Genomic DNA, 26,883 nt, shown 5'->3' with positions numbered 1-26,883 from the left:
ACTGTGACATCATAGTGTCATGATTCTAACACTACGGAGCACCAATCTCGAGGATTCCGTCGCTAATCATGCCAAGGCTCCAAAATTGGTTATACGAGCGAGCTGACCAATAAGAAATTGCCCCCCTCAAGCTGATGCTAGCTACATGATAGCGCCACACAAGTTCTATTGCTTACCTTGCCTTAGTCATAAAGTAGTGTAAGATTGTGGAAGCCGCGGAGCATGCCATATAGCCAGCTCTCGGTTTGCCTTCGTCTAGAATAAACTTGAAGCAATCAAGCAACACTCTGCGTAAGTGGTGCATTCGCCTTCCCCATCCAGCTTGCGGCCTTGTGAGTGTTATAGGCGCCTCGCAGATACTAAAGTGACCAAATCGCCAACTCTCCTACTACGGTTGTCGCGTTACCCTTGAACAGGGGGCAAACGGGTAGAGTGTTGCCTACCCTTCAAAGCTTGACGGGTCTCATGCTAGGTACCTGGTAGGTTGCGGATAAAATGGTGCAGTTAGAGGATCTGCCGGGAAAGACCAAACCAAGAAGAGCTGTGAGAACCAAAGTAAGAACCGGATGTATTACGTGGTAAGTACCCACGTGAGTCATTCCCTGTTGTTGTGTTGGTTGCTAATTCAGTTGGTAGTCGGTAAGTTTCGATCAAGAAAGACGTTCTCGCCACGCTAACCGGATGATAGAATACGACGCGTCAAGTGCGATGAAGGAAAGCAAAGCTGCAACAGGTGTCTGTCTACGGGCAGGATCTGCGATGGATATGATTTAACAGTTCGAGTCGTCAATCCATCCGGCAGCGCTCAGCGAAAAAGTTTAGCAAGAGCTTCTAATGATTTGGCTATACCGTCAACGTTAGTGAACGGCATATTAGGAACTGAAACAGAGAAAAACTTCTTTCATACCTGCAGACGTGCAACAGAAGCGGGTGTAGCTTTACACATATGTTGCGTTACATCTTTCTGGACCCGACTCGCGCCGCAGCTCAGCCATGAATATGAGGCAGTACGCCACGCGGTTGTGGCAGTTGGCGCCGCTTACCATTTATACAAGGTGGCCGATATCGCCTCAATACCACGAGCCACAAAAGAGAGGATTGAAATATTCATACTCCAACAATACAATAGATCTATCTCTGTCTTGCGGCAGGATATTTCACAGAAGCGCTACGTTCATGATACCGCTATCGTTCTAATCTGTTGCCTCGCGTATATCTATCTGGAAAGCCTTCGCTTGAACCACGCAGCAGCCATTGAGCATCTCAAAAACGGAATACAAATCATTGAATCATCGGTCGACCTTGAGACTCTACGTAACTGCACCTCGGCTACGTATCGTCAAAAGGGAAAGAACGCGATTTTATCTAGCCAGGACTTATGGGGAATCGTCTTACAATTTCGGAACTGTGAGCTATGCATGCATTGCTTTTCATCGGAGGTCCCGATGATATTGGGAACCAAGCTGTATGGGAAGCACTCGGCCAATTCCACCGCCACTCAACCCAAGGCCATCAGAAACATTGCAGAAGGCCACGAAGCAAGGGTTCAATTAGCCAGCGAGGTCATGTCTCGCGATTGGCAGTGGCAAGGTTTCAAACACCAACCCACATTCTGGATAGAAAGTCATGCTCATCAAGAATTATCTTGGCTTCGGCAACGAGGTCACCTTATTGATTTAAGCCTGCAAGCATATATGTCCAGTCCAGCTGCTCCTAGGAAAGGAACTTGGGAGTATTACAGCCTTTGCATGGATATGCTTCATACTGCGTCCATCTTGGCTGTAATTGAGCTCATGCCAGTACCCCCCGAAGAACATGCTGTTGTGGCGCATTCATCGAGCTTTCAAAACGAGATTCTAAGTAAGATGCTTGCATATGGTGAGGAGATGCACACTGTGCACACTTCTTTAGGCTGGCCGCCGCCGGATGTAAGCCTTGAAACTTCCATAGTTGGTCCAATGTATTGGGTGTATGTATATAGCATCCAACCCCAGGACAAGAAAAGGGCAATGAAGATTTTGCAAGAAACAAAGCAAAGAGAAGGGCCATGGGATGCCAAACAGATTTTGATGATGCTAAAATGGGATTCGGAAAGGCAGTGCAGCTGTTATACATTACGCAAGTGGGGAGGTGGCGCAAACTGCTATGAACATTCTAAATAAGGTCTCAAGATGGTGGCTGAATTGAAGTTTAACCGTTTATTCGTGAAAAATACGTGTTTGCAAATCAGGGTCATCAATGAGAGATTGACATCCCAACCCTCTCTTAAACAACGACCACATTAACACTACTGAAACTCGTATCTAATATGGCTACTTCCATTTGAGTTATAACAATGAGACTTGTTAAACAGCAATAATTAGAGACCAAAGTACGATGTATTCAACTGTGGATATAGAAATATCCTCAAGATTAAGGTATTACCATGATTCACTGGCAACCCGTACCTTTGTTCACCAGATACAATTTAAAAGCTTCGCTTGTTGCTATACACTTTTCAGTTCCTCGATGGGCACTTCCTCCGCTAGCTTCGCGCCGTTCACCGTGGGCAAATCCGCGTCCACCAACACAAAGAATCCCCGAGCAACCTCGGTAGTGCTGGTGTTCTTCCATGAATGAATTGTCCCTCGCTGAATGAGGATATCTCCTCGTTTTAATAGAGTACTCTCTCCACTATCCAGGTTTAATTGCAATTCTCCTTCAATAACAACTCCAAAATCAATAGTTTTCGTTCTGTGTATTGGTCCTTCCGACTCTCCAGGTAAAAAATCGACAACTCGGAGCAGAGTCCCGCCAGGAATGCTGAGACCCACATTATGTGGAAGTCGATCTTGGTACTCTTTTAGGTCTTGATCGTCTTGTAAGATACCTGGCGCTTGGTTCAAGGTGTAACATAAATAAAAGTTCATGTCGGGGATGTCAACTCGCGGAGGGTTCTCCAAAAGGTCTTTGCTAAAAACGGCTTTTCCATCAGCGTTATGAGTAGTTATAACACGTCGTGGAGGCGGTAAATAGACCGGAGCCGGTAAAGGAGTTATATTAGGTATTGAACTCATGACGGAACAGTAAAAAGTTCTCTCTGAGCATGGATTGTTTTGTGAATGTTGTTGTTTCTACTAAAGAGCAGGCAGCGAACCATCGGTACTTATACGCATGCTTCTTGGCGGATTATTAGTTCAATCGTGTTCACGGCTCCATATAAAAGGACTTATGCTAGGATATATTGAAAGGCCCAACTTAGAGACTTAACGTCAATGTGCGTCGTCGTCGTCCCCGTTAACATCAAGTGTAAGTTCAGGAAGATTACCCAATATCAGCTGACGGATTTCATTTTTATTGGGTGGCTCGCTGCGCACCCCTTATTTTGGGTTAGCACAATCCTATCAGCGCAAAGCTTTAGCTTGAGAAAAAATCGTGGCGCTTAGTTGATAGATCGTCGCTAATGGATTACCCTATATGTAGCGCACTGTCGCCCATTTCTCTTTCAAATGTGTTATCTAACGAGCTGTTTGGATAGGAAAATTCTGAATAAAATAAACCTTATAAAGGCCGAAAATATATATAGAGTGAAGTGGGTGTGAATCTGTTAGTCTGCACTTGTCCAACAGCTGGGACTCTTATCAGTAGCAATTATTGTATTACCTCTTAGCCTAGAGTTAAAAACTGTAGCCGTCCGACTATCAAAGTACAAGTAGAGGAGATTCCAATAAACTGCCATATTGGAGAAGACAAAGGGTCTACTCATAGAGGTCTAAATCATCCGGATGATCTTTTCCAAGCGCTGGTAACCCTATAAGGCACCTTCCTTTGGTCCTCTGGGTCTGAAAACCCGCCTGCCTTGCCTTGGGCAGTTGCCTGAGAGCATCGGACGATACCGACCCGAGTTATCAGATCTACCCAATGGGAGAGACACTGTCAACTAAACGGTTGAACAATACCATTAATAGCAAGCTATGGGTAAAAATATCGTTCCCTCTACTTTGCGCATGCGCCGGACTGACTAAGCCTTGAGAATGAATGAAGTAGTAGGAGAGCGATGAGAGGGTGTTTCTCTTGCTGACGAAAAGCTTCTACTAAGGAATTATTTTGTAATACTGAAACAGGGGCGCTTTTACTAGAGTAGTGGCTATGTTGGGCAAAGGATCTGCCTACTGCTGAAATTTTATTTAACATCTACTAGTCCAGATTCGTTGGCCGCCATAATTGGATGCAAGTTGGCGTTAGACCAGAGTGGTATAAATTGGGCTAATACTGAGCAAGTGGCCTCACGGAAAAGCTGCGCTGTTGAGACAACGGGAATTATATATCTGCCGTAGTATTCATTGTCAAAAAGCTGCTAGGTTTACAAAAGCTTGTGGTTTAGCTTATTATGAGGCTTGCCTCAATAGGCAGGTAGTGAAGAGCAAATCTTGCTGATCCACTTTTGGCACGTCTTAGCGTATTACAAGATATAGGCTTTGAAGGGAGAACCTTTCCTCCTGCTTAATCGCAGTGATCTGAATGCTGGCGACGCAGAGAATAATATTTTGGCGCTATTATAAATTCAGTTCTGATTTGGATGGATCATTAATATACTCGCTCAGAGCAATAATACTCCAGCTATGCAAGTAAATCATTAACAGCTGGCCTTGTTTACTTGACCAAATATCAGTCCCATATCGACAGCTCCGTAAGCTGATACGGAGTACTACATAAGTTCATTAGTCCCCGTTGACGTGTCTGATTATATTTTTAATGAGACTGCAGCACAATTTTATATAAGAAATAAATGAAAGTGTATTGGAATTATATAACCTCAATACTGAAATGACAGTTGTAGTCTTAGGGAATGTAAAATAGTCATAGACTGATCATATGACTTTTGGAACATCGATGATCATATAGCAGCTGCAATCTTAGAATGGATGGTAGCCGCAGACTGAGCTAGCCAAAGCCTGAGGGTTAGAAGCAGCCTTTCCCCAATTCCAGTTGCGAGGGATGTTTGTGCCTGGCTGAAGATTGTTGGCAGCAGGCCAGTAGAAATCGTTGTTGCGAAACATCTCGGATACAGTTGTAGCGCAGTTATTCTTGCCAAGTCCGGTATACTGGTGAGCAAACATAGTATGATGAAACTTGGCTGAGTAAATCATGGCGTGGTTGCCATTTCTCTTGCCTCCGTTCGTGAATGATTGCCTATTACAACAATTTGATTCAGTATGAAGCCTATATCGAGACTAGATGTGAACTTACCCGTCATCCCAGGTCTCCAGATTACCCCAAGAGATGTAAGCCTGGTTCGGATCCTCTTCCAAGATAATGCCGTTACGGAACCATAAGCCATTGCTAGCTCTAGACAGGACTACACAGGCATATTCCCAGTCTGACTCATGTCCTGAATCGTGGCGGAAGTAGATATCGTAGCACACACGTCTTGTACCGTCATTACAGTCGGTGGTAGTCCAGTAGGTCGGGAACGAGGTGCCTTGGGTACCTGCACCCCTCCATTGACCAGGAGACTGACAACCGGAATCCAGATGGCTGCCGGCGGGGACACCACAGCCGCTGGCGCCATTTCCATTTGTCTGCTGGCCGTTGATTGCAGCAGCTTGAGGATAGCAAGCGCCGTCTGAAAAGAACCAGATCCTAGGACATAGTCAGCACGTCTGTTCTATCGATATAATTGACAATTTCTCATGCGTACGGAGCGAGGTCCTTGATAACAAAGTCATGGTCTGTACGAATCATGTTAGCAAGGTTTTATTTCGCACTGGGCTTCTTCCTGCGGACTTACTGTGTGCCCAGTCATTATCGCTATACTCATGGGCTGCGAAACCCAGATTGGCAAAGGCGAGAAGAGAAATTGAAAGGAATTTGGCAGCCATTTGGATCGACTCAATGCGGACTGAGATGATTTTGGAAATGTGTTGATTTGCGGTGATAGACTGATGATCTGTAGGGAAGGTTTCTGTAAAAGAACTGAGGGCTTTGGAACATAGTTATATTCATCCCAAAGCTGTAGTATTTGATTCAACACAGGGCTCTCGAGATGTTGCCCTGTTTTTACACTAGTTGCCAATAGCCTCTGTTGATTAGCTTCAGATGATATACCTCTATGGCCTAGGCTCTGCAGCAAGTAATGAACCAGTCGGTATTGCGACTCTCAAGCGGAGTTGGCCGAAATGAACACAGAAGTACCTTCACCGTAGGTGGGTCTATTCCACAATCAAGATCTTGGACGGACAGACATGTAGATAGTTGGGTTTTTATGTCAAAGGTCGTGCTTAGACCATTTGATTTCCAAAAATTGACTCATTGGGGTCGTATAATTTGTCTTTTCTCCTTAGTTGCGTATAAGCGCAGCCCCAGATCATAAGAAATTTCTCATTATATTAAGCGCTTACTCAGATATCGAAGCCACAGCAGACTATCGGTTTTCTTGATCCAGGATATACCGTTGTCACATGTAAAATACGAAGTAAATCACTAGATAAGAAGAAGACACAGTTGTGCATTTGACTTTAATTACAAAGCTTCCGGCACAATATAACTAAGCGAGTTGCTGGATAATTGAATTGCCAAGAGATCCCAAGAGAATAAAGTAATATAACAGTAATATTAAAATAATCAAGAAATCCTTTTACATAGTGAATATTGAATAAAACAATTGCTTTTAACCCACTGAGTCGTGGCCATGTCAGATTCACCTCAAGGCACCCTTGCGTAGTCCTCCGGCTATCATCTATATAGGAAAGAGTGTATTTGAGCACGGCAAGGGTTATGAGCTAAAGAACTTTGACACTTCTGCTTTAGATAGTAGGTAGCGCTAACGTGAAAGTGGATAAATCACCAGTACTGTTCCCGAAATCGGCTGAGTGGAAATAATACTCACAGTGGAAATAAGGTATGTTACTCTTTCCCACGAGACCAGGTGCTTACGAGTATACTTTACTGTTGCTTCGGCTCCTTTAGGACCGAGGCGGAAGACATAAAGGTTTTTTTTGGCCATTGTGATAATTCAGCTACTACACTGGCTAAATGAAGAGAAGTTTGGCGGATCAGTTCAGTGAGAATATATTTACACACGTGTAAAGCAAGGGCCTTTATATAGATTCCAATGTACAGAGCAGTTTATTTACTTTATTTGTATGTTATCTTCTAAACAAGAGGAAGTTAAATTCTAGGGAATACTATGCATCCTGCATATGTACTATATAATTCTATAAATGCCATGACTTAATATACTAATATAAGTATATATATAAGTACTTTGCCTTTAATATAGTTTTGAATATGTACCTTATTTTTAAAACTGCTTTAAATAAGTTAAGTAGTGCATTTACTATGACTCTCTGCCCCCTGCTAGTATATATTAAGTTGCAGATTGCTATTAGCTTTAAGCCACGCTTTTTAATTTAGTCTCTGTAATAAGACCCTTAAAAAACAAAAAATTAAAATACCTTAGCTAAATTAAGTCTTTATTATAGCAGCCTAATAGCTTTTGTAAAGAGCGCTAGGCTATAGTTTATTTATTTTGTTTTATTATTAATATCTACTAAGTAAGCTAGTTATATAAGTCTTTATCTAGGCACTAGGATAGTAGAAGCTGTTAAGTTTAAATTAGGTATTTACTATATTTTAATATAATAAAGGAAATAAGGGAGTATTAATCTATTTTATATATTTATATTTATAAAGGGGGGGCTATATAAGCTTATATCCTTTATTAATTTCTAAAAATCCTTATACCCTCTGTTACTAAGGAGGTATTAAATATAAGTAATACTAAAGTATGCCTCCCTTTTTAATATATTAAGAAAAAAGGGGGCTACTATATAATACTTTATAAAGTATTCTTATATTCTTAACTTACTATACTTATAAATAGGCTTAGTATTATATTTAAATTTTTTATAATACTTTATAAAGTTTTTATAGCTAAACCTCTTAGCTAGTAGCTTATATAAAATTAAGTATAAGAGATATAATTCTAGGGGTATAAGGGGAGCTTTATAAAGGCCTTACTTTCTAGCCTTATAAAACTCTAGGTAATTATTATTTTAATTAGTATTTTATATTTCCTTATATCTCTTTTTTACTTACTTTTTAATAAAGATAATAATAAAGTAGTTTCTTAAGTAGTAAAAAAGTTTTAAACCCTTTTTTGCTAATTAGTTAACTTTTTTATTCCTTAGTATATCCTTATAGCCTAGGACCTAGGTTATTTTTATAATTACTTATAGAAGTAGTCTTAAAGTAATTTATTATAGCCCTATATAAGCTCCTTAGGATAAGGTAAAGGTTAAATTTAATATTTTATTTACTATTACTAAATTATTTAGGAAAAATAAAATTTCTTAAATATTTAAGTTTACTAAAGTATATACCTTAGCTAACTTTATAGTTTTAAAGGTATTTATTACTTTAGTATTATAAACCTCTGCGTTAGTAAGGGGGCTATATATTATAGTTTTTTTAAAATTATAATATATAATAACTCTTTAGCTTATATTACCTTATTTATTTTATAATTTATTTAAGTAAGCTAGAAGGGTAAATCTAGGGAGATTATTAAGTAGCTTTAGGTATTTTTCTATTACCTTAGACTTTAATAAGCCCCTAAGGTTTAGGCCTACCTTAATAGCTTTATTATTTTTAGTAAAGAGGGAAAGTTAAATTATTTTATTTACTAAGGCTATAGTATATTATAAGTAAGTAAAAGGGATTTTAAAAAGGAGTTTTTTATTAATATATTTACTAATTAAGTAGTTTTTATTTAGGCTTATAAAGTAAGCTACTATATAAAGTTTAGTTTATACTACTTATACTAATACTAAAGGGACCCTAAATTCTTTATATATAATAAAAAGGTTAATTATTTTTTATATAAGGATAACTACTTTAGCTACTGCCTTAAATAGGGGTTTTAAAATTATAGTTAGTTTTATTAAGCTTATTTTTATTTACCTACTTAGGTTTATTATATTTTATTTACTTTTACTAAGCTAAAAAACCTTTATTTTATATAAGGCCATAAGGGTAATATAGGCTTTAGTTATTATAATTATTATATTTAGCAGGGATTTTTTTTATATTTTATTTAGGAACTTTAGGAAGTTAGCTACTTTAAAGGCTTTTTTTATTATAATTTTAAGATATTTTTTTAAAAAAAGCTATAAGTTTAAGTATATCCCTAGCTAATAAACTAAGTCCTAAGGAACTATAGTTTTTTCCTAAAAGTCTACTTTTTTATTATATATTTAAGATTTAGTTTTATAAAAATATATAAGTTTAATTTTATTTAGGTTAAAGGAGACTGCGTTTATATTGCCTTAGTTAAGAGTATTTTTTAATTTTTATTAAAGCTTTTAAATAGTTTTTTTAATATTAGCTTTTACTACTATAATATTAATATTATTTATATATTTAAAGTAGGTATTAGGGTTATTAAGTTTTAAGCTAAGGGAAAAGTAAAATATAAAAATAATAAAGGAGATAAAAGATCCTTATAGGGCTTTATACTTTAGCTTTATTTTTAAAAAAGTAATTTTATAATTATTTTAAATAAGGGCTTTATAGTTACTTATAAAAAAATTAACCTATTTTATAAAAAAAGGGGGCTATTTTTATTTTTTAAATTTATATATTAGGCAGTTATATATAATTATATTAAAAATATTAAAAATATTAAGTATAAAAAAGAAAATAATAAGGCCTTATATTAAGGTAACTTTAGCGTTATATAATAGGTAAATAACTAAGTTTATTATAAACCTTTTTAAAAAGGCCCTAAAGTATTATTTTAGTAAAATCTTATATTTTATTACTAAAAAAGAGATTTTTTTAGCTAAAAGTCTTTTAAGGCCTTTTCTTATATAAGAGAGTAGGGAGATAGGTTTATAGCCTTTATGTTACAAACTAACATATTTATAATCGCAACAGCAGGCCTATAAAGTAAGCACCACGGAACTATAATAGGCTAAAGGACTAATTATAGTATAGCTTATGTAATAATAAGTAAGCTAGAGTAAGATACTTCCTAATTAGGAAATTAGCTTACTTTATACTAAGTAAGCTTAAGTAAGCTTTATATTATATATTTATTTTATAACACTTATTTAGAATAGTTTAAATAGCTAGTTATAAATATAAAATAATACTTAATTATACTTAAATAATATTATCTACTAGTTATATAAATAAACCCTTTTATTTTTATTAATTACCTATAGTCTAGCCTAGTTTATTTACTAATATAAACTTAGTATAAGGTTTATTTCTTAGGAATCCCTTTTATACTAACCCTATAAAAGCTTAGCTTATTATATATTTATAACTCTTATTTAAAAATTACCTTAGACTATAGGCAATATTATTACAAAAATATTAAATAATTAAATTTTAAGTCTTAGATATTAAAATAAATTAAAAAAGTATTACCTTAAGTTATAAAAATAGTAATATAAAATTTAAAAAAGTACCTAAAGTTAAAATAGCTAATAAAGACCTTTAGCCTTAACTATAGCTTACCTAAGAGTAATAGTAAGTTAAAATTCTAGCTCTTAAGAATAAAATTACTATATTTAAGGCTAAGAAAAAAAAAAAAAGTAAAATTCTTTAACCTAAGTATCCTAATTTATATAATAAAAAACCTAAGGATATAAAAAGGTTTTTTACTAAACTTAATATTTACTTTAGATATTTTCTAAATACCTTAGAGTATAATAAAAATAAAATAATTTTTATAATTACCTACCTTACTAAAGTAATTAAAAAATAGTTAAAACCTATTATATAGGACTTTAAGAAAAATAATTTAATTAAATAAAAGGATTAAACCTAAGAAGTCTTTAAATCTTACTAAGACTTTTATAATTAACTTAAGAAATTATTTAAAATTTTAAATAAGGAATAGGAAGTAGAATAAAAGCTTTATTTTATAAAATAGAAAAAATAATACTTTAAGTATATAACTATATTTATATAACTTTTTACTAAAGTTAATTAAACTAAGGATAGTAAAAAGGAGGTATATTATATAAGTCTTAAACCCTTAGTTAAAGATAAACTATATAAAGTTAATAAAAAGACTATTAACTTTATTAACTATACTTAAATAGTAATTAGTATTAATAATTAACTTTAGGAAAAGGAGTAAGAAAAGAAAGAAGAAAAATATAAAAACTTTTAATAACTTAAATAAAACTCCTAGTAGTATACTAACTAAGGTAGAAAGTATAATATAGCTTTATATAATAATAAAAAACTAGGACCTATAGACCTAGATATTATTAATACTTATAAATTTATAAGTAAATGTAATTACTATAGTAAAATAAGCTATAAGGAAAAGGATTATTAAAAAAAGTATAAGAAACCTAATACCCTAAAGAAATTTAATAATAATAAGAAATTTAATAAAGTCTAAGTTAATATTATTAAAATAGTGCTTTATAACCTACTTAGTTAAACTGCTTACTATAATAATTAATATTTTATATATAAAAGTAAGAAAAAAAAATTAAAATAATTTTTAAAAATACTTAAGAAAAAGTAGCTAAAATATATTATAATTAACACTATAACTTCTAAGGAAGTTAATTAATAAGTAATTAACTAAGCCCTTAACGTTTTACTTATAAGGGAAGAAAAAGAATAAGTAAACGCCTTTATTTATAAATAAAAAGAAGAGTTTAAATAAAAAAAAGGTTATATTAACCTTAATATTTTAGAATTATGTGTAAATTATAAATTATAAAAACCTTAGGGACTTAATTACCCCTGTGGATAAAAACCCTTTAACTATAAATTAAAAGGAACTTAAGAGTAAGACTTAAGTAAATTTTAATAAATACTTAAGCAGTATAGAATTACTTAATAATAAGCGCTAAGTAATAATAGGCTAGTAGAATATACTAACGTAAACCCCTATTACCCTATTATAACTAAAAACTAGTTCCTTAAATAAGAAGAAATATAACTTATATATAATACCCCGTTTATAAAAAACTATAAATAATTAATTATAGAATAATATAATAAATTACTATACGCTAAATATTAAAAAACTAAGCTTTATAATTAATACTTCTAGATCTAATAAAATAACTTATATAATAATAATTATATAAAATTAAACTTAGAAAAATACACTAATTAATAATACTATAATTACCTTAATTATAAAGTTAAGGAATAGTATAATTAAAGGAAGGGATATCCTAAGTTTAACTTTTTATAATACTATAATAAAGATTATAAAAAGTATTAACTAATAAAAGAGGATTATTAATAACTCTATTACTAATTATACTATAATAAATTTAACTTTAAAACCTACGCTAAGGGCTATACTTACTAAAAGGATATTATATACTTTTATAAGTATTATATTAACGAGATTAATATTAATAAATACTAATAGTGCTAAAAGCTTTAATAATAATAAGTATAATAATAAAGAATTAGTAACCTTAATATTATTTACGCTAATATACTTATATATAATATTATAAAGGAAGACTATACTTTAGAAAAAATATAAGTTAATATAATTAAGATAATTAAAATAAAAAAACTTAGAATTAATATATAACTTAGAAATTACACTATTATTACTTATATTAATAGTAAATTAAATTATAACTTAATCTTACTTTAACTAATTAAGAAATTATAAATCCTTATTTAAAGAAAGGAATAAGTATTATAAGTTATAAGTATTATAGGAGAAAAGCTAGAAAAAGGATTTATTATATATAAGATTAATTATTTTTTACTAATTATTAATAAAAATACTTATTATATTTAATTTAGTATTCTAAATATACTAAAGGATAATATCTTTATAGGCTACCCTTAGTTACTTAATAATAACCTTATTATTTAATAAAAAACTAATAAGGTTTATTAGGATATTAAGGATATACTTAAATATTAACTATATTAAAGAAAGTAAAAGGGTAAAGCTATACTGCTAGAAAAACTAAAACCCTTTGCGTTAATTATAAAAAAAATAAAAATAGTTAAGTTTAAGGAAAATAAATTACCAGTACTATTATAATATAATAAATAATATAAGAAAGTAGAATATATTTATATTAATAAAATTATAATATAATTTAAGGATAAGCTAGTAATACTTAATAATATACTAAATAAGGTATAAGAAAAAGAGAAATTAGGAAAATTTAAAAATACTTTTACTAAAATACCTTACTAGTATAGGAAGTATAAGAAACTATATAAGGTAATATTAAACACTAGGTTACTACTATACTTACAGTAGGATCACTTTATTAAGTTAGTAAATAAAAAATAACCTAAGACTTATAAAATTTATAACCTTAATAAAAAAAAGCTTAAGACTCTAAGGAAATAGTTAAATAAATAGTTAAAAAAAGAATATATTTAAGTTTTTAACTTATTAATAAAATACTTTATAATATTTATACTAAAGAAAAATAGGAAGTTATAATTAATTATTAACTATTAATAACTTAATAAAATTATTATTAAAAATTAAATACTACTATTACTAATTTCTAAGATTAAAAATAAGTTAGCTATTATAAAATAGTTTATAGCTCTTAACCTAAAAGAAGCCTATAACCTTATTTAAATTAAGGAAGGAGATAAATAGAAAATAGTGTTTAAAATATACTATAAACTATTTAAATATTTAGTTATACTTTTTAGACTTACTAATATACTAGCTATATTCTAAAGAATAATTAATAAGGTCCTTAAGGGATATATTAATAAGTTTATTATTATATACTTAGATAATATATTAATTTACTTTAATACTTTAGAAAAGTATAAATAATATATATATTAAGTTTTAAAAACTTTATAAGTAGTAAACTTACTAGTAAAACTAAAAAAGTATTAATTTTATATATAAGAAGTTAACTTCCTAAAATATATTATTTCCCTAGGATAAATTAAAATAGACCTTACTAAGGTAGTAGCTATTATAAAATAAAAGGTTCCTAAAATAGTTAAGGAAGTATAAAGTTTCCTTAGATTAGCTAACTATTATTAATAATTTATTTAAAACTATAATAAAATTACTATACTACTTACGGATCTTACTAAAAAAGATTTAAATAATAAAAAGAAAAATTAACTAATTAAATATATAAGGAAGGCCTTAGAAGCCTTTAAGGCGCTTTAAAAAGCTATTACTAATATATTAATATTATAAATATATAACCCTAAGAGGCCTATTATTATTAAAATAGATACCTTAAATTATATAATTAAAGAAGTTCTTAGTTAATAAGATAATAAAGGAATACTATATTTAGTAGCCTTTTTTTTTAAAAAACTCTATAGTTTAGAATTATAATACTTTATATATAACTAAGAACTTATAGCTATTTTTAAAGTATTTAAGGAATAGAGATTATATTTATTAAGTAATAAGTATAAGATTATTATATATTTAAATTATAAAAATCTTATAAATCTTATTATAAAAAAAATAAATATCTTTATATAGTAAAAAAAGTATTTTAAGCTTATAGCTAAGTATAATTTTAAAATTATACTTTACAAAAGATTAGAGAATAGTTACGTAAATACTCTTAACTATAAAGAAAACTATTTTAAACTAATACTAAAACTTACCTCGCTAATATTTTAAGAAATAGCTAAAAAGTATTATAAATTAATAACTATTAATACCCTTTTTACTATTAAAGACAGAAACCCTATCCTTAATAAAATTAAAAATAAAGTTAGTAATTAAATACTAAATTAATTCCCTAAAGATATAACCCTTATAAAAGGAATCTTATACTAAAATAAAAAAATCTAGGTATTAGAATTACTATAAAAAAAAGTAACTAAAATAGTTTATAAATATCCGCTATATAAACATAAGGGAGTTACTAAAATACTATAATAAGTATAATAATACTATACTTTTATAAGTATAAAGAAAGTTATTAAAGGAATTATTTAATTATATATCTTATATACAAAAACAAAATCCAGCTAACAAAAACCTTATAATAAACTATAACTATTACTAATACTAGAGTACCCTTAGAGCTTTATTTTATTTAATTATATTATTAAACTACTACTATTAAAAAAGCTTATAACTAATATAGTATATAATAGTATTTTTATTATTATTAATAAGTTAATAAAATAAGGTATTTTTATCTTATATAAAGAAGAAAGTATAGTAGAAAAATTAGGCTATATTATATAAAAGTATATAACTTTAAAATATAAACTACCTATAGAAATTATTTCTAATAAAGGATTAATATTTATATTTAAATACTAGTAAAGTGTTATAATAAGAATAAGTATAAACTATAAAGCTAGTACTGCTTACTACTCTTAAATAAATAAATAAATAAAATACACTAACTAAATTATTAAAGTATATTTATAAAGTTATATTAACTTTAACTAAAATAACTAGGTTAAGTATTTACTAAATATAGAATTCTCTTATAATAATTTAGTTTTAAAATTAATAAAACTCTTACTATTTTATATTAATAAGGGATATTATCTATAGGTATATAAAATACTATAAGAAAGAGAAAATATATAAAAAGCTATACTTAAAGTAAATAAGTTTAAAAAGCTATACTAAGAACTACGTATATAACTTAAACTTATATAAGAATATATAAAGAAGTATATAAATAAAAAAAGGCTTAGAGAACTAACCCTTTAAAAAAAAGATATAATTTACCTACTTTAATATACTTAAGGAGAAAAATAAGCTAATATTAAGATAAATAGGCTAAGTAATAAGCTAAATTATAAAAAAGTTAAGCTTTATAAGATTTTAAAGAAAATTAGTAAAGTTAATTATAAACTAAACCTTTTAGAATAACTAAATAAATAAAGGAAACTAATATACTTAATTTTTTATATTTTACTATTAGAAAAAGTATTAATAAATAAAAACACAGGAGAACTTATTAAAAATAAAATTATTATTTAAAGTAAAAAACTTAAATATAAGGTTAATAAAATAATATTACTAAAAATAAATAAAATAACTAGAGAACTTTAATACTTAGTGGAATAGAAAGAATATAATAGGGATATAGATAGCTGGGAATTAGAAGGTAATTTTAAATACACTAGTATTACTTTAAAAACCTTTTAAAATAAACTTTATAAATAACTATAAGTATAATAAGAATAAATACAAAAAGAGCTAGAATACTTTATAAAACCTAGGAAAATAATAAAAAACTACCTTCCACTAAGGTAAAAAAATTAAGATTTAAAAACCCTAAATTAATATTAGAAAAAAACTAGCTAACCCTACCTATAGACTATATATTATAAAAAAGCTGTGCCTTTTTATATTATACTTAAGCTAGTTCTACTTAGCGTTTCTCCTCTTTATAATAATCTAACTTTTTTATTTCCTTAGTATTTAACTTATAATTTACTATTTTTACCCCATAGGCGTAAAGTAAATAATAAAGCTTTTATAATTTTATAAAATAAACTAAGGCCTTATTACACTTAGCTTTTTACTAAGTTAGAAATTCTTTATAATATTTTTATTAAGTAATTAACGCCTTTTTAGTAAGCTTCTTTTAATACTTTAGGCACTTAAGCTCCTCTATAATATAGTTAATTAAGAATATTAGTATAATAAAGCTAAGGAAGTAGAAACTATACTTATAAGAAAATATAGGAATAAAAAAGCTATTATATAAATAACCTAAATAGTAATAATATATATATAAGTTACTACCCTTTATAGCTAAATAAGGTTACTTACTTAGATAATAAAAATAAGGTAATACCTTAAACCTAAAAGAATAAATAAAAGCTATGTAAGAATAATATTTCTTTATAAACTTAAATTTAGGCTTTTCTATATAGTTAAATATAATAGGGATTAAAGGAAGAAAAGTACTTACCTAAAGTAATAAGGGGGCTGCGACGCTTATATAAGTAATAGCTTAGGCCTTAAGAATAAGATTAACGGGAGGGGAGTACTATATTATAAACTAATATATTTATAATTATAATAGTAGGCCTATAGGGTAGGCATTATAGAACTATAATAAACTAAAGGACTAATTATAATATAGCTTATGTAATAATAGGTAAGCTAAAGTAAGATACTTCTTAATTAAAAAACTAGCTTACTTTATACTAAGTAAGCTTAAGTAAGCTTTATATTATATATTTATTTTATAATACTTATTTAAAATAATTTAAATAGCTAGTTGTAAATATAAAATAATACTTAATTATACTTAAATAATATTATCTATTAGTTATATAAATAAACCTTTTTATCCTTATTAATTACCTATAGTCCAGCCTAGCTTATCCGCCAATATAAACTTAGTATAAGGTTTATCCCTTAGGAATCCCTCTTATACTAACCCTATAGGAGCTTAGCTTATTATACTTTATATATAATATATACTTTCTTTAGCTTCCTAAGTTTAGGAATAATAATAATTTTTATACTTTAGAAAAAAAGTAAGTAGTATTTTACTATTAAGTATTTACAGAAGAGGTTAATTATATACTTATTAATAATAAGCTAAGTAAGCTATAAGAGGGTAATTAATATATTATTTATATTAGGTATAGTATTACCTAACTTAATTATAGTTTTTTTAGTTTCTAATTCTAATACTATTTAGTTTTAGTAAATATTTTTATTAATAAAAAAATCCTTTTTTTATAAGTTTAAAATATTCTTTTTTATTATTTTATACTTAAGAAGCTTATCCTTAAGAAAAGTTACTTTTTTTATAAAGTTTAAGATATTTTTATTTTTATTTATTAAAAAGGGAGGTTAAAAGCAGTTTATTACTTTATACTATTTAATTATTAATTAAATATTCTTAGTAATACTAGCTTTTAATATAATTTTATTTTAATAAGTATACTTATTATAGTAAATAATATTTTTAAGGGTTTTATAAATTTTTTTTTAAGTAAGGGAGTTATTTACTAATTTTTTATATATTTTATAAGCTACTTTATACTTCTTTAACTACTAAAGTATACTATAACTATTCTAATGCTTAATTTTCCCAGTGGCTTTTATAACTTACTTAAAGAGGTTTTATAAGGCTTTAGTATATTTATTTAGGTTAGTTTTTAATAATAAGGTTAGATTTACTAAGGGAAAGGTTTAAGTAAAGGAGTATATAAATTAGCTAAAGTTTTTTTAGTATTTTAATAAAATATATTTTTTCCTTACCCTTAGGGTTATCCTAAGGGGCTTAAGTAGGTTTATAATTATTATATAGTAATTTAATCTTATATTAAGGAAGTATTTAACCTTTATTACTATAAGGTAATTTATAAAAACTAAATTAATATATTTTCCTAAGTATTACGTAAGAGTATTTATTAAGGCTAGAAAAAGGTTATATTTCTTTACTTATTTTATAATCTTATTACCTATAGGGTTTATACTCCTGCCTAAGTCTTAGAGTTAATATAAGGTATTAAAATTACTTATAATAATTAAGCAGGGGGGAGAAGGGCCTTACTTAGTAAGGGTTTTTATAACTAAGTTTACTAAAGCCCTTTAGTAAATATTAATAATAATATATTTATATACTTTTATTTAATATATATAATTATCCTTTAGGCCTAGGGAAGAGAGTTATTTATTAAGGAGGTTTAGGGAGATTTTAATAAATATAAAAACTAAGGGTTTAGTATTTTTTTAATTATTTAAGGGGTTATATACTTAATATTTAGGATAATTTTTAATTTACTTTTTATTTAATACTTTATTTTATTAAATATAAGGTTTTTAAATTAGTATAATATTATAACTACTTTTTTATATTAATAATAAAGTAATATTTTAATAGGGATTAGACTTTTTAATATTAGCTTAGAAAATTTTAAAGTTAGTGTTTTTTTAATAACTATAATAGGGTTTATTATTTATAAACTTATATTAAGGGGTTTATTAATTTTAAAGGGGGTATTAAGTATATTTTTATTCCCTTTAATACCCTTACCCTTTTTTTTACTATTTAAGCTAGCTATATAAATTATTAACCTAGTGGAAAAGGTTTTTTTATAAGGGTTTTTCTTATTTAAGTTAACTTTAATAATAACTTTTTAAGCTAGAGCTTAAGGGGGGAAAAGTAGTATTAAGCTAAAGATTAGTAATTATAAACAGGGGCCTATTTAAGTCCCTAGGTTAAGTATTATTTTAGTATTAGGGGCTAGTGCAAGGGCTAATTTAGGCTTAGGTAAATTAGCTTTATTATATTTTTATTAGCCTAATTTTTAAATAGCTTAAAATTAAGTTTTAGTAATTTAGACTTTTTTTTTATTTTTAATAATTAGTTTAGTAAAATACTTTAGGAAATTTATAATATAAAGGTTATTATAATTAGTATATTAAAGTAGGGATAAGTAATTAGCTATAATATTATTATATTTATAAAATAACTTATTATATTTATAATACTTTTTAGTCTTAGTATAATTCTAAGGGTTATAAAATCTAAAATATTATAAGTATTAAGTAACTTAAGGGGGCTAGACTTAGGTTTTTATTAAAAAGAAGCTGTTAAATAGCCTAAAACCTAGTTTAATATTTTTTTTAAAAAAAATAAAGTAATAGTATATATTAAAAAATTCCCTAAAGAGAATTTTATAATAAATTACTAAGGGGTTTTTAGCCTTAGCCTTAATATATACCTCTTTAGGGATTAGTATATTTATAAAGTAAGTTTTACTTAAGTTTATATAAGTTTTTAGTATATTATATATAAAAAAAACTTTTTAAGTATATATTTCTTTAATTTTTAAGTTATTACTTTCCGCCTAAGTTTAAAATATAATAATTTTATTTTATATATTTTAATTTTTACCCCTAAGGGTAAAGCTTAATTAAACCTTTTAGAAGTAAGTAATATTTTTATTAATAAGTTTTAAAATCTTAATTAGTTTTTATTTAGCCTTAATAACTAATAGCTTTCTTTATATATAGTTTAGTAAAACTTAAATAAAAATATAGTTATTAAGCTTTTCTTTAGGTTTATTAGTTTTATTTCCTAGTTTATTAATAGTATAAGCTAGTCCTTTACTACTAAGAGCTAAGTTTTTTAAGGTTATAAGCCCTTTTTATATTTTTTTATTATAAGTATTCTTATATAATATAACTTATACTTACATAACCCTAAAGCCTTTCTAGCCTACTTTTCTAATAGTTATAAATACTTCTACTTTAGTAAGGTTTTTAATAACCTTTAGTTTATTACCCTTAATATAAGATATATTAGCTAATATTATTTTAGTTAGTTAAGCAGCTTTCTCTTTACTACTTAATTTTTTAAGGTTTTTAAGCCTCCCCTTAAGGTTAATATAAAAGGTAATAAAGTTTTTAAGTATAGTATTTAAGTAAAATTAAACTTATTTTACTACTACTAAAGAAAGTTAAAATATATATTATACTAGGCAGAAGTTAATAACTATAACTATATTTAATATTATATTTTATTTAGCCTATTATTATATATTAATTTTATTAATTTAATTTATAATTTTATTTTTAATAAGGGATTTTCCCTTTTTACTTAAGTTAGTAACTTCTTTTATATTATTAAAAATAAAGGTAATAAGGCCTTTTAAAGTTATTTATATTATAATTACTACTACTACTACGCTTAATTTTACTTTATTAAAGTTAAGTAAAGGTATTCTATTTATACTAAGGGCTTTTTTAAAATATCTTTTTTTTTTAGAGGTAAAGGGAAAAATTATAACCTTTTTTATCTTTAGGCTAAAGGGGGTTGCTTTTTTCTAAGGCTAAAGGGCTATTATAAGTCTAGGGGTAATAGGATTTAATTTATTCTAGGTATCTAAAGGGTTTATAAATATTTCTATTTTTCTAAAGTCCCTAAATAAAACTGTAAAAGTAAATAAAAAGGTTATTTTATTTAATAGCTAGTTAAATAAAGTAAGGGTTTTTAGTAGTTAGGTACCTAAAAGGTAGGGTACCTGTAGATATAGGAGGGAAGCTTGCGCTAGGCTATAGTATTATTAAAGTTTAATTATAATTGTTAGTTAGGTTAACTAATTTCTCATAAATTAATTTTATGCTAATCTTTCTTCACAGTAGTTTTGTAATATTATTACTAGTAGCTAACTAATTTTGAGTAAGTATACTATGTTCTTTTTCTATTAATACCTAGGAAGGTTTCGGGGTTTATAAAGTAAGTCTCAAAGACATAGCAGTTAAAGCATTTAGGAATTCAAAGCCCTTAAGAAATTACTTTTACAGCTCTAGGTATATACACAAAAGAATTATTATACACTATTTGTTATTTAACTTAAGGAGTTTTGGAAAGACAAAGTGGATATAAATCAGCAACCTCTTTTCTATTAACACCGCCTTGTAAGCCTTGCCAAAATAGAGGAAGCCTAAAGCATTAGCTTAAACATACTCTATTTCTTCCTAGTCCATTTATCTTATTGTTTACAATACTCTTATGGCCGCAAGTAGTTGTACTTAGATTGCCAGCTATTGCTTTGCCTAACTATGCACTCATCGATCCACTATATACAAAAGTAGTAAAAGTTACAATATTTCTCAGGCCAAGCTGGCTATGGAATAGTATGTTGAGCTATGAATTAGACACACTGTAGTTTAGATCATTTGGATCTTCTTAGCCCTCACAATGTATCTGTAGTAATATAACTCTACTTAATAATGTGATTAATTAGGACTTAATTATCCTTGTATATAAAGCTTGTCTGTGTCAAAAAGCTTAGTGCTACAGTTGGAATCCAAGCCGATAGAACGCTCAACGTTAACGTGGCTACTATATTGGCCTTGTACGGCTGTGATTGGGTGGACCTCATTCAGCTACCTTTAGAAACAACCTGTGATTAGTGTAAGAAACATCCGCAGGTGAGATTTCTATGAAGCATATAGACTAGGCTTACAGATTACGAAAGAATCTATATATAACAACAGCAGTACAGAAGGAGTATGGGCCAATATCGATTACGATCTGATTAATGAGATTATTAACCGCCCCTGGTTTCGATAGTACCGTAGCTGGAGGAATGCTATCAGAGTGGCGTGCCACTGAGAATAGTGAAACATGATAAGAAATTCAGATTGCTGTTATCGCGTATACCTGTCGGCTTTCTAGGCATATTCAAAGTTAAATGCCTTTGGACTTGGAAGCTTCGGGGCAAGTGGCCCAAGTTTTCACCTGGATTTGGAGGAACATCTGGATTTTACTTGCGTTGCTAAGGGATCTGTATCCGGGTACTCGCATATTATATCGCGCTTGACACACTTGGAACAGGCCGGTCTAGCCGAATCACATCTTATCTTGCGTAAGTGGCAGGCTTCACAGGTTGTTGTTGTACGGCCATGTCGCGGCGACTCTAGCTGGTGTGTATGAGGTTGGTTCTTAGTTGCAGATTGTCAGTCAAAGTAATCAATTCGTATAGTGTCTATATTCAACCTTCGTACTATTAATTCACTGCACTGATACAAGCTCTTTTTCTTTGTTATTAGTACTTTTTTCACCGAAGTGATTTCACTTATTAGGATAGGATTCAAAACCTTTTGTTGAATTAGACTCTATAATAATATGTATTGGACAATCTAAGGACTAGATAGCCATATGTAGTTAATAGAGCTACCAATTGGATTTGGCTGATCTTAAAGTTGCTTAGATATTTTCCTTTATATTTCTCTATTGACTAGGTACTTTCCAAAACTAATATTTCCAAGAGAAAATACTCGCGCAAGTAATAGAAATAATAAAAGTTCACTAATTAAACGGGTATGGCATTGACGGAACAGGGTTTTCCGAATAGCAAGAATACATAGGGTCCTTGTCTCCAAGGTAGCCCACGCACGCCTTGCAATTCAGCAGCGTGTCAGGATCATATTTTTGCTTAATCGCAAGCAGCTTATCGTAATTTGCACCAAAGAAGACATTTTGCCAGTCAGCCTCGTTCGGGTCTGCTTCGTTCAAGTATGCGGCCTGTACCGCAAGTGGTTTCTTGAATTCTCCCATAGCAGCGCGAGCGGCTGCCGCAGCCTGGTCCCTGGTGGAGTCGGGAGAGCCGGGCAGCCAGACTGCCACTCCGATGAGATGCCAGAAAGTATTTCGCCATGCGGGATTGGCGCTGGTTGCATTTTGTGTATCGGGTGTATTGCTTGCTCCAGTCGCTAGGATGAGAACCTCAAACGTACTGCCCAGAGAGCCACCCAGCTGCTGACGGGCAGTTTCCATACCCTGCAAAATGCCGCTGACAAGGGCATCCACCTTGGCAGGGGTTTCGAAATTATCCTTGGTGATGAGGCGACTCGGGGTCAGGACGGAAACGCCAACACCACCGAATTTCTCAAGATAAGCTTCTTGGCCGGCGTAGAAGTCCTTCTCACTACTGTACAAAACGTAGGAGTTGGTTGTAATGTTGAGTCCCGCATGGCCAGTCAAGAAGGAATTATACCGGGATGTGAGTTGTTTTATTGTCCCCAGGGGGTCCTGCCCAACAGGAAGCACTTCGAGCAGTTGAAGCTCAGTCCCTGTAACGACATTATAGGCCGCGATGCCATTCTTTGACCAGGTAGTTTGCTCATTAGACAGCTCTGTAAGAACATCAGTCAAAACCGTGCTCTTTGTGAAGTCAGGATCGCTATGATCGACGGTCGCCTCTAGGCGCCATGCAGCCCATTGCGTCTTGGGATACACCTGGAACTTGTAGTTGACGAGAATAGCATATGACTGTCCGCCACCGCCTCGCATTGCCCAGAAGAGGTCAGGATCATTGCACTCGTTGATGGTCCGGAAAACTCCGTCCGGTGTGACAACATCGAATTCAACAGCCTGATCCACCATCAGCCCGTAAGTGGGTGCCAGGGGACCATGGCCGGCGCCTTGGCCAAATCCCCCTGCAATGCCCACCGTAGCGCAGCCGCCAATGGTAACCATCATGTTATGCTTGTCAAAGAAGCCCATAGCTTCCTCTGCATTAACACCAGCCCCGATAATAGCAATATTCTGCTTGTTGCCTGCAGCAGGACAATTTCGGACTGTGAAAGAGGATTGAAACGACATATTCTTCAATTTATTCGTGCTGAGGACAAGGGTGTTTGCTGCGCTGCTTCGACCAAGGTAGTCATGGCCAGTATTCTTGACCACCATTCGAATACCGTATTTCCGAATAAACGATAGCGTAGTCGTAATATCTTGACTGTTTTGGACATTGACCTGTAGCGCAGAGAGTCTTCCTAGGGAGCACGTCTGTCCCTGTGGTGCAAAGACGCCAGGATAACAATTTGCGGTGCCACAAGCTTCCCACGCCGTATTTTCCAGCGCTCCACTAGACGTTTGGCGAAAAGTGCCATTCATATAATTTGCCTGGACGGTAGCACAGGCGTCACTGTCAAAGTTGGACGAATTAGGGAAGCAGACGCTTCCCATCGGAACCGTGACTTTTAGAGCTCCAGAGACGCTCTGATTGAAAGCTTGCAACTCTGAGGTGGTGGGCCAGCAAGACTGCCCTGGCTGGCAATTAAATATTAAGCCATTGGCAGTGGCGGGATTAAGAATAAAAGTTACCGTGAAAAGTGGCTTTGCGAGACGCATTGTAAATACACAAAGAAATGTATGGTGCTGATGTTGAATCTCAACCTCCCGACAACAGGACAAAGTAGTCCTTAAGTACATGTATTTACGGACCCTGTGCCACACCCCTGTTTCTAGAAACATACTTGTATACTCCGTGAGTAGCACAGGCTTACGAATTATAATCCAAAAAAAGAAGGAGATAAAGAAGAAATCTCTACTTATATCGACTACTGTTTGCACTTCGGTGCAATTATGTAAAGTCTCTCACCTACACCGCATTATTCACAAAGGGGTGTTTCCACTCGGTCTCAGCGCCATGGGCAGCGTTAAGTAAGCGCTAGCCCTGGAGATCACTAGTACTGCTGTTGTAATTGGTTATTTTTCATTGAATCTTTGTATTCAGTATGATAATTATGGAGTATATTGGAGCCTTTTCGTGTTTCTTTAGCTAGGGTTACTTAGGGGCACTGTATTTTGCAACCTTTCTCACGTAGTAAGTAAATGTTAGCAGAGCCCCCATGAAGATTATACACGGACTCAGTGCTAGTAAGTAGTTGAGTAATAGCTAGTGGAAGAAAAATGCTTGAAATAAGTTAGATAATGTTATTATGAAAATAACTATAATAAATAAACTTAGAATGCTTAATATAGTTCATAAGCAAGCGGCTCCTTAAGCTAGCCACACCTCCCTATCCCACACCACACTTTCCATAACTAAACTACCTTTTACATTATACTATTCTATCCAATTCAATAATAATGTAGAGTTTTCTAAATCTATGATCCATAAGACCCTCTAAACTGTTTAAAAATAACTAGAATTACCTTCCGCCGGAGACGCGCTAGTGTTGCGTTACGTTCTAATAAACGGCTTAATAGCAATAAGCTAACCGAGTCAAAAGAAACAGCCATTGTATAATATATATTAGAACAAGGCTCGCGATCTTTCCCTCTATTTCCAGCTGGCGTGGAAGATATCGCCAACCAAGTGCTTGGCATATGTGGTGCGTCACGGGCCAATAATAACTGGGTATCCAACTTTATCAGGCGTTAGTCAGGGCTTCGTACTAGTGATATGTGTAGATACAGCTACAAGGGGGCTATATACGAGTGTTCACACATAATTGGCAAATACTTTGTTATTGTATGGAATATAAACGCTAAGGAGAGTATCCTTGATGAAGATATATATAGCTTTGACGAGACTGGCTTTTTGATGGGTATGATATAACCTGGTGTGGTGATTACTACTTTTGGAGGCAGGGCTACGTTAAGATGGCCAAGATAGGAAATTGGGAGCGGGCAATAGTTATATAAGGAGTACACGCGTATGAATAAGCTATCCTATTGTTTATTATCTTAGTTAGCTATACTACTATCTAGTAGAGTAATATACAGAGGCTGCCTTACTAGGCAGGTGGGCCATTTATGACTATAGATAATAAAAGGATTATAGCCTGAAATGGATTTAATAACTCAACTACTACGGTATCTTATACAAAGGGGACCCAGCAGCTCCTTATCTAAGATAGCTACGAAAGCTACTACTTTACTAAATTCAAGCTCTACTACTAAGAGAAAACAATTATTACTCTCTTATATTACCCTATTCCTACTTATTAATTTATTAGTTATTTAAGTTTAATAACCTTAGAAATATTAGTAAATAATAGGTATATATAGACTATTTAAACTAAAATAACTATAGACTAAAATAACTACTGTAATTAATTAGCTAAACTTAAGTATAGCTTATAACCCTTAGTAATTTTACTTTATAAGTAAAGAAAAAGTTTATAACTTAAAGCTAAGACTTAAAACCTTTTTTAATTATATTATATAGGCTTTTAATTTATAAATTAAAAATTACTTATATAATAACTTACTATTAATAATAAACTTAGTTTATAAATTAAAAAAATAATTATATTTTTTTATTTATAAATTAAAAAAATAAGCTTATTATTATAAGCTAACTGTAATAAGCTAAGCTCCTATAGTGTTAGTATAAAAGGGATTCCTAAGGAATAAACCTACTTATTAATCCATCAGTTATTTAAGTTTAATAACCTTAGAAACACTAGTAAATAACAGGTGTGTATAAACTATTTAAACTAGAATAACTATAAACTAAAACAACTACTATAATTAGCTAGATTTAAACTTAAGTAGAACTTGTTAGCTAAACCTAAGTATAGCCTATAACCCTTATCCTAGCAGTTATTATAGGCTGTAAACTCGTCTCTGACGTTAGGGTTCGGGTCATATAAAAAAAAAAAACTAACTAAACTACTAACTAAAACTCTTC

The 26,883-nt window shown here is 30.5% G+C and overlaps 2 protein-coding genes across 2 annotated transcripts; both read right to left on the bottom strand.

The window, feature by feature from the left end:
• Positions 1–4,895: 4,895 nt before the first annotated feature.
• On the bottom strand, positions 4,896–5,861 carry Triagg1_5546 (uncharacterized protein; the record flags this gene model as incomplete). Its single annotated transcript, XM_062900072.1, has 4 exons — positions 4,896–5,172; positions 5,230–5,622; positions 5,681–5,711; positions 5,771–5,861. 4 exons carry the CDS (start codon positions 5,859–5,861, stop codon positions 4,896–4,898), a joined length of 792 nt encoding a protein of 263 aa, XP_062755346.1.
• Positions 5,862–22,766: 16,905 nt separating this feature from the next.
• On the bottom strand, positions 22,767–24,428 carry Triagg1_5545 (CAZyme family AA7; the record flags this gene model as incomplete). The annotated part of the gene is made up of 1 exon (XM_062900071.1): positions 22,767–24,428. The coding sequence occupies one exon, from the start codon at positions 24,426–24,428 to the stop codon at positions 22,767–22,769; it is 1,662 nt and encodes a 553-aa protein (XP_062755345.1).
• Between the last annotated feature and the right edge of the window lie 2,455 nt (positions 24,429–26,883).

Source organism: Trichoderma aggressivum, assembly GCF_033847375.1.
Source record: "Trichoderma aggressivum f. europaeum strain CBS 100526 chromosome Unknown scaffold_020, whole genome shotgun sequence".
Lineage (NCBI taxonomy): Eukaryota > Fungi > Ascomycota > Sordariomycetes > Hypocreales > Hypocreaceae > Trichoderma > Trichoderma aggressivum.
Note: the sequence above shows the minus strand (reverse complement) of the source record. Positions and strands in the feature narration are given on the sequence as shown.